The following is a 9,116-nucleotide window of genomic DNA, read 5'->3' as shown; positions in this document are numbered from 1 at the left end:
CTGTCAAATGGATGGATGAGTGAATGAAAAGATAAGTTTGTGAAACCAGAGCATCACTATTTCTTGTATTATATTATGCTTTAGAAATATGCTATTCTCGAACCATAAATGTCACACACTCCTCTAAGTGGAAATAGACAACTAATCCAGAAACTGTAGTACAGTTATTCTGTGTTATTTGGAAAGAATGAAAGCATGCTGGCTTCTTACTCACGCAAGTAAACTTCACTTTTATGTCAAACAAAATAAAATATTCTTACACTCTGGAGCTCAATAAAAACAAACTACTCATGTTAATGCATGTTTTATCATATCATGTATTTCAAATCAGACAAGGTTGCTGACAAATGTACATCTAAGACAGATGACTAATCTTAAGAATTTGGAGACAATTCAAAGCTTTAGGCTTTTTAGGGGTCTTTTTTTTTTTTTCCTGTTTGCTGATAAACGTTTATGATGAAAACAAAGGCATATCAGAGTCTAGTTACTTGTCTATTTCTTATTTTAAAGCTTTCATAAGTTGAGAAAACTTCCTGAAAATATTTCCTACACTTTTTTGTTTCCTTCTCCAAAAGCAGCTGATATTGGACAAACTCAAGAACATAAAAGTTTTCAAACTAACGCCTCCATAAGAAGACGCCCCAAAATATTACATGTTTGAGCAGTTAAATGTAAGAAAAAATCTTTCAAAACTAGTATTTGTTTTATGAAAACCTTGAGAACAAATAAAACAGAGAGGAGGAGGCAAGAGAGAACAGGGTTAGGATATTAAATGATGTAAGACCTTGACCTAAAGCAGAATTATCTGTAATTACAAGTTGGTTAAAAAAATTAGCAGAATAGGATTTTTTTAAAAAAGGCTTAAGCAGTTCTCTAGGGCAAACTTGTTTTTGAGATTAAATAATCCCAATGTGAAGGATCTATCTACAGAGTGAAGCATGTATTTCAAAATATAAGATTTTTAAAAAGACTGAATATTTGGATCTTGAGGATTTCCTAAAAGCAGCCAGTTTTGTCAGTTTACAAAGCTTAATACTCCTTGGGGTGACATTGCACAAATTTCTGTGTTTGTATGACAAAAAGAAAGAGCAAGAAATAGAAAAGTTCAGCATCAAAATAGCCTGTTGTCTACATTGACTTTAATTTAATACATTGCCAAATTACGTCCACAAAGGAACCATCATCTTTCAACAGGTCTACAAAAATGTGGAAAAATAGTGTAGCAGTATGGAACTGGGTAAGTACAAGGTTATTGGGCCTACTTTTAATACATATTTATATACACACACATTCTCACCCCTACACATATACACTTCAGTAACTTAGTATTCTTCTCATTAATTTACTTTCATTCATTCCCTTTTGGACATTGAGACTTTTAGCAATTATAACGTTTGAAAGATAAAGAAATTATACTGCTGGGGCCACAGATTATAATAGGTGCATTCAGTGAACTCTTATCTTCTGAAAAGTGGCCTTGCTTGTTGGTACAGATAGGACTTCAGCTATTCACACCAAGTCTCACAAGATGGCCTGGAAGGAGGTGTAGAGTTCAAAGACAGTCCAAGCAGTTCTCAGAAGAGGTGTGCTCAGAAGAATTCTGAGGATAACTGGTTCTTAAAGTATCTTCTTCCAAGAACCACAAAGGTCAGAGTTATGATACAGATGTTTACAGTTTATGAAAGTGACCATTTTTTAAAAGCAGCAGCAATTTGTTTAGGGAAAGGACAGGATACCATGTTGGGAGTGCACCATAACTAGAGGCATTGTGGCCCACAGAGAATCACTGGGAGATGAGATGGTAGAAGGTTCCTCTCAGTATTTTTCAAGATGTGACTCACAGATGGGTGTACCATTTGGTATCGCTCCTACTCCAACCAGCTAAGCTGGATGAAATCATCCGCATGCTACCAGTGCATACCTGTCCGTGACCGTTTTCTCTGTTTTTTACAAAGGCAATAGATAGGAAATACAAATAAACCTAGGGATAAAAAAATTAAAGTTAGTTAGGATGAGAAGCATTTAGGTTTTCCTATTTTAAAATATCCATGTTTATTTGTTTGCAATCTATGAACATGAAAAGAGGAAGACATCTACACTATGAAATGTATTTACTTCTACAACACTTCCTTCTTTAATATTTCCCTTTAGCTTTTCTCCCCTTTTAGCACCCTCAGTGATACCAGTTTAATAATAATGATTCCTATCAAAATATCAAAACTTTGGTTTAAATCTTCTTTATTGTCCACAGTCATATCATTTGCACACTATGATACTCATACTTGTTTCAGGCAGTATAGCATATCACTTAACAATACAGGCTGTGGAGCCAAATGTTGGGTTTGATTCCCAATTCCACCACTTATGAGGTCCTAGTAAGCCTTAATTTCTTCAACTGTATAATACAGATAATAATATCTATTTCATAATGTCCTAACTCACATTGCAAGAACTTCAATGTCAGATGCTTTATAATTCTGTTCTGCACATTTATTATTGCTAAACAGAAGTTGACACATGAAAATCATTTTTTTAGCAAAAAAAAAATCTAATATATGGAACAATGATCAAAGCAGCCTTCATCTATAGCATTTAGCTTAAAATTATTAAAGCAATAGTTCTCAAAGTATGGTCCCTGAACCAGCTGCATGAGTATCACCTGGGAACTTTTTAAAAATAAAAATCAATGGACTTTTCCTATATACTGAGTCAGAAACTGCAGATAGAAACCAGCAATCTGTGTTTTATCCAGCCCTTGAGGATATTCTAAAGCACATTAGAGTCTGAGAACCACTGCTTTAAAATATATATTTTAATATACTTGCATAAATAAAACTATGCAAGCAAATCACTGCAAGGTTTTCTATTTGTCAGTGCTCAAGTGTCTGTTGGGTATATGTTCCTGTACACACTGATTATCTGTTTGTATCCATGGCATCTTTTATTGGACCAAACGAAACACATAAGGTACACTAGAACTTCTTTTCCTTGATGCTTTAACCTGAACTCAGAATTAGAAAATTTGAGTTCTATTCCACTTGCCGTTTTCCCTAAGATACAAATTCTATTAACTTTGTATCATAGAAGAGTTAATAATGCTTTATAAGATACATGAATCACAATGTTCATAGACTGAAAAATTCATACTAACATATCCTACAGGAAACACACTCCTCTGATCTTTTAAATGATATGCTGGTACTCTATCTAAAGCAGGCATACAATAGAAATCATGTCCATTCAATAACTGATTCGTATTATTACATTTACACTCATATTCTCTCTATGGCCCTCAGATAATTCTAATCTCAGATACATGAATGTTTCTTACCGATTACAACTGCTATGGCCCCTAGTGCCAATCCCAAAACCATAATTAGAGGTGCAATGAATAATTTTCCAGCTGGAAAACAAAAGGCAAAATAATTTAAGGAGTCTTAAAACTAACTTACCATATAATTACAGTGATGCTTTTTAAATACCACAGTGTATATAATTTTTTAAGTAGTCTGATTACACTTAAGGCTGTATATATCTAAGAAATATATCAGGATTAGGTATAGAACAGATACACAAGTGTAAGTTTAGTAACCTCACTGAAGTCCTGAGCACATGCATCAAACATAAATCACTTATCCTTTCTAACCAAAAACATTCCAAAGCAACTGGCTTACTGTATTCTACAAGACAGTTCGTCTTTGTGCTTTTCCTTAAGATCCTTTCCATTTTCAGTGTTTGCAATGATAGAAGATTAAGAAAGAAGTGGCACATTTTGAGTCGGTAGGGGAAAATCTTGTTAGCTCACAACATGGAGAGCTGGTAGGTCCTACAGAGGGCCTCTCTCCAAGCCCACATCTAAAGAAGTGGTTTATTTACATCCTGGGTCCAAAGAAAACTAATAATATGAACGCCTAACGGACTGAACTACAAAGGGGACATTTCAAGATGTTAGAGAAAACTACGAATAAATATGCAGTACGCTGAAAGTTACTCAAGTGAATCATTTTAACAAATTGAAAAGGAAGCATTTATAAAATAAAAGGCAAAGTGCTGGTAAGGATGTCAAGTGGTATCAGCCAGCATTTTCTTTTCGAAATGAATCATTAAGCAGTGATGATAAACTTTAGCCATAAGTATACATAGCACAGTACAACATAAGAATCCCACTGACGTTGAAAGACACAGGCACAAAAAGAGGCTAATAAATAATGTATTGTTTTTGTATTTTAAACCTCAAGGCATGTGACACAGCTTCGGAGCTGCACAACTCAAATGCCACAAGAGATGAGGGTGAGAAACTTTGCAGTAGACTCACATGGCAATTTAAGAATGAAACAGCAACATCATTCTATAAATTAAGGACAGTAATTTAGAATAACCAATTACATTAAAAAAAGAAACTAACACAGCCATTTGTTGGAAGTTTGTCAAAACATATTAACTTTTTTATTCTTAAGAAATGATCTTTGGAATCAGATGACCAGGCATGTATACAATACTGTTTTAAATATCTAATTTAAAAAGATCGCCATTCAATTAGCATCATGTCTAGACATGGGTTTTATTTATAATTTTTGCCAATGACAGAATCCAAGTAAGTAGTAAGTCCCATTGAAAATTACATTTAATCACTCTTAAAGTGATGCTTAAGAGTTTAGAATATATAAGCACATATATTTTAAAATAATGTGTTTTTCTCCTATGGACATAGCTCAGTCTGTTCATTCATATTTCCTTTTAATTATCAGTATATTTTCCTAATAATAAAACATGACTAAAAAGTTAACAGCATTGATTTTCTTTTTCCTCTCAAACATCACAGAATTCAAGGAATCAGATAGGAAATAAGCTTATTCCAATTATGTAATCCATGTTCAAAACATGTTTACATCTACTTTTGAAACTGTCTTAAGGGACTGGGCATAATATCTCTTATTCCTAGGTTAGTAACGTTGTTCTAAAACATCATATTCAATTGCTGAAATAATATTCTATCATATCCATATATCATATTTTATTTAAATATTCCTATACTTTTTTGTTCCTTTTTCCCCGATTTTAAATTATACTTGCACATAAACCATTTTCAGTCTATCTAGATTTATCATGTTTTAAAATGTACTTCACATTAGTATCAAATTTCTTTGAGAAAGAATTGTACAAAATTTTCAATTCATTAAGCATGAAAGTCCAGTATGAAGTATTAACTTGATAAAACATTTGCTAGTCAATAGTTAGCAGATGTTTTATCAAGTTAATACTTAATACTCAAAGTATCTAATTTTGAGGCTGCTGATTTACATTTCTCTGACAGCTAATAACACTGAATAGTTTCAAACATATGTATTGGCTATTTGTATTTCTTCAATTCTGGTTCCAGGCTTGTCTTTCTTTTTTTTAACTGGGTATTCATTTTCAGAGACGGCTCCTTGTTTTTGTTCATATTAATTATTTGCCATCTAGAAATCAATTGAAGACATATTCTTAAAATTACATGACTTGATTTAAAACTCAGAATTTTGTATGGAGTAAGATGAGAATTTAAAATTTATCTTCAGCCACTTTTATTTCCAGTACCATTCCTTTAATAATCTGCCCACATCTCACTGGGGAGATGCCCCTACCTCAGAGGCTGCTAATCATCCCCAAATCTCTCTTCTCCTTTATAATATATGAGCAGAACCTCTGATCTCTAGCTGAGCACGTGGTTACAGGTTACACGGAATGAAGACGATGTTTCCAACCCTTCAGCTGTGAGAGATGAAGGCCCTTTCTCTGCCTCTGGCCAAGGACCACATGAGGTTGTATTCCAAGACTGAGGGAGCAAGTTGTGTTACATCACACAAGGACAGTGGGTGGGAGGGCTTCCCTATACTCCATCTTCTCTCTGAAATGGCAGTGAGTAAGTAACTTTGTAAATTACAACATTACTCTTCCTGCTTTTTGTGGAGATGGGGGAGGGAGGACCACTTCACTTGGAGTTATGGTCCAGCAGCAATTAGACGCAGCTGTGCTTGGGGTGGGGAAAGTATATGTGAATGAAAGAGTTTATCTTAAAGCCAGCTGCTTCCTACTTTGACAGGGTCAACCTGATGTGATTTTATGTGCACACATGCACGTGCACCCACAAAAGACAGGCCAAAAAGGAGGCTGAGAGGTTGGGCCTTTAAGAGGTGATTAGGTCTTGAGAGCAGAGCCCTTATGACTGGATTAATACCACTATCATAGGAGTGTGTTAGTTATCAGTGGAGTGGGTTCCTGACAAAAGGGTAAGTTTGGCTCCCATTTTCTCTGTCTTGTGGGCTTGCTGGTCCTTCTGCCATGCTATGATGCAGCACAAAGGCCCTCACCAGATGCAGCCACTGGATCTTGGACTGCTCATCCTCCAGAACCATGAGCCAAATAAATGTCTTCTCTATTTAAAATAAAGAATGGAAGGAAACATGCTGCCATGACAAAATTAGAGGTGGCACTGAAGTAGAATATGAAATAGCAATGCAGAAAATACAGTGATTTTGTGTTTTCATGTTGCTCTCTGCATATACAGATTTGCAAATAGATTCTATCTCAAAACTTAATTTGCAATTGATTTTCTCACAGTATTAGAGGTTAAGGTTAGATTCCCTAGTTATCCCTCTGTTTAAATACATATATATTGTTTAAATACATAATCCCTCTGTTTAAATACATAAGTTTAATACATATATATTGGTTATGTAATGATAACATCCACCATATTTGCAAATTAAGAAGTGGCACACACTGGAAAATCATTAAAAGCAGTCTTGACTATTGAATGTTATTGGCTGTGGAAAATTATGCTCCATTAACCTCAGGAAGAATATTTTCATAGAAATCACATAGATTTTAGAAAATGACGGCACTGGTTTCCATATGTGAAAGTGCATTTGCTGGTATACGTTCTATCTTTTACCTGATAGAAATCTATTACTAACATCAGCTTTGTTCTGATCAGGTATCATATGCTTCTAAGGAGGAAAATGGTTCACAACAGTTACGAAGTGACCAAAGGCTAAGGAGAGATATAAAGATTTTCATTAAGTAACTAGGCAAAAGTAGAAGGAAAATGGAAATGTGGAAGATGATAAAAAGTGTTGCCTATACATGAGAAACACTGCCAGAAAAGGAATTCTAACAGACATCCACATGATGAAAAAGGGGAAGAAATCTCACATGGTTACATTCCAGAGCAGCAGGGAATGGAACACATTCCAGAGGAGTAGAAGAAGAAATATTCCATCAAAGAACCTTGTATTACCCAAAGGCAGTGGCATTTGGCCAGGGTGATTTGTCTATGGGCAGGTGTCTGTGTTTCTGTTTGCGTATTTGTGTGCCAGTGTGGGAAGGGGTTGTGTATGAGGCTAGTATGTGTTGTTGAGGAAGAGGGGGTCAATCCACAAAACCATTTTCACTTGGATAATTCACTTGGATAATTAAACTTGGGTTTGTATGCATTGAGGGCATTTGATATTATTATATTAACTGTTACCTATTAATAATTAAAACAATGGAAAATACATACAACTCACCAATTATATAGATATAATGGAACTCTATTACAGGGCTCTAAAAGGTAGATTTCTTTCCCCTGCCTTCTTAGACTAGGCTCCATGCTGTACTGTATTGCATGTCCTCCATGAATGAGTGGAGGATACTGACCTGCTGCTGGATATTGTCCATTACAAAAATATACATGACACAGCCCCTCTTGTTAAGTGGCTTACAACGGGGTTTCAGAAATTTAAGAGGCAAATAATTTCAGATTTCTATGTGTGATGACTAAATTGCTTTTTCAAACAAAATCTACTTGCTCATATAAGTAGTGTCCTGGTAACAAAATTTAAGTTTATAATTTTAATCTTAAAGGGTTAGAGAATATCATCCTGTAAATACTGGGCACATGGCAGGTGCTCTGAATTACCATGGCTGCATATTTCCAAGTTCTATTTTCACTACTTAATTCCCAGGGAAGATACCCATAAGCACATCAGACACTCACCACAGACTGACCCTCGCACTAATCTCCTTAAATGAGGTCTCTCTGGGAGGTAGCGATATTTGCATCCAAATATACTGAGGTTTGATGTGTGGTCTCCAAAAAATCGGAGCTGGCGGTATCTCTCACCACATCGGTAACAAAAATTAGTGTTACATTGTGAGCAGGTCATATGGTCACATCCTTCAGTTCGCTGGATGTGGATCTGTATCAGCAAGAGAGGGAGAGAGAAGGAAAGTTAGTCAAGTTTTTAAAAAGTAAAATCACAAATTTTATGAAACAACACTTACCATAGCTGATGAGCTAAAATAAATTGCAAAAAAAATCTCGTAATGTTTTAAGAAAGTTTACAAATTTGTGTTGGGCCGCATTCAAAGCTGTCCTGGGCAGCAAGGGGCCCGCAGGATGGACAAGATTGCACTTGCAGTAGGTACTTGCTCCATTCAAGTCACATCTTTACTCATTCATATGTGAGTTCTTTGCTTACAAATTTTATTTAAAACACTCTCGATACCATTTTGATTAGTGTAAGCTTCTATTCATTGTGTTGTTTCGGGACTAGAGTGTCAGTGAATATTTTAATGCAATTGGGAATTTTACAATTAACAAGTGTTTCAAATCCTTCGGTAGTTGTTTGACTCTTGTCAGTCAAGCCTTGGCCACAGGCCACAACTTTGCATATTTCCTTTAAAATTATCCTTTCCTTCCCCTAATACAGTGTATTTATTTGAATTTCTGAAGTAGTGTAGTTATAACTACATTAAAAAAAACTGGTCAGTGATTATGGAGGTGGGCTAAAATCGTCCGGGAAAAAGAGAAGAGCTCTGAGAAAGGAGAAATGAAAAGGTTGAGAGATGAAAATTTTTCTTTACTTTAAAATGAAACCTTGTCGTACAGCTTTTAGGAATAAAAATTGTTTGAAGTTCCTAACTCCAAATTATGTGCAGTATTTCAGTTTTAGGGACTAAATAACTAAAATATAAAACTGCAATTTTAAGGAACAATATCAATTTCAAAAGAACTCACGAGGCTGCTTGTAAACTAGTAATGGCCGTTATGATAACACCTCTCTCTCCCCCTTCCTCCCACCTCTATCTAT

The 9,116-nt window shown here is 35.1% G+C and overlaps 1 protein-coding gene across 1 annotated transcript in view; it reads right to left on the bottom strand.

The window, feature by feature from the left end:
* Nucleotides 1-419: 419 nt before the first annotated feature.
* RNF217 (ring finger protein 217) overlaps nt 420-9,116 on the bottom strand; it is a 39,734-nt gene continuing 31,037 nt past the window's right edge. Inside the window, exons 3-5 of the mRNA XM_017863021.1 lie at nt 8,021-8,222; nt 3,332-3,403; nt 420-1,981 (exon numbers count right to left, since the gene is read on the bottom strand). Coding sequence (XP_017718510.1) covers nt 1,908-1,981; nt 3,332-3,403; nt 8,021-8,222 — 348 coding nt within the window. The 3' untranslated portion in view covers nt 420-1,907. The remainder of the gene's footprint in view (nt 1,982-3,331; nt 3,404-8,020; nt 8,223-9,116) is intronic.

The sequence above is a fragment of the Rhinopithecus bieti genome, unplaced genomic scaffold (assembly GCF_001698545.2).
Source record: "Rhinopithecus bieti isolate Rb0 unplaced genomic scaffold, ASM169854v2 scaffold_65372, whole genome shotgun sequence".
Lineage (NCBI taxonomy): Eukaryota > Metazoa > Chordata > Mammalia > Primates > Cercopithecidae > Rhinopithecus > Rhinopithecus bieti.
Note: the sequence above shows the minus strand (reverse complement) of the source record. Positions and strands in the feature narration are given on the sequence as shown.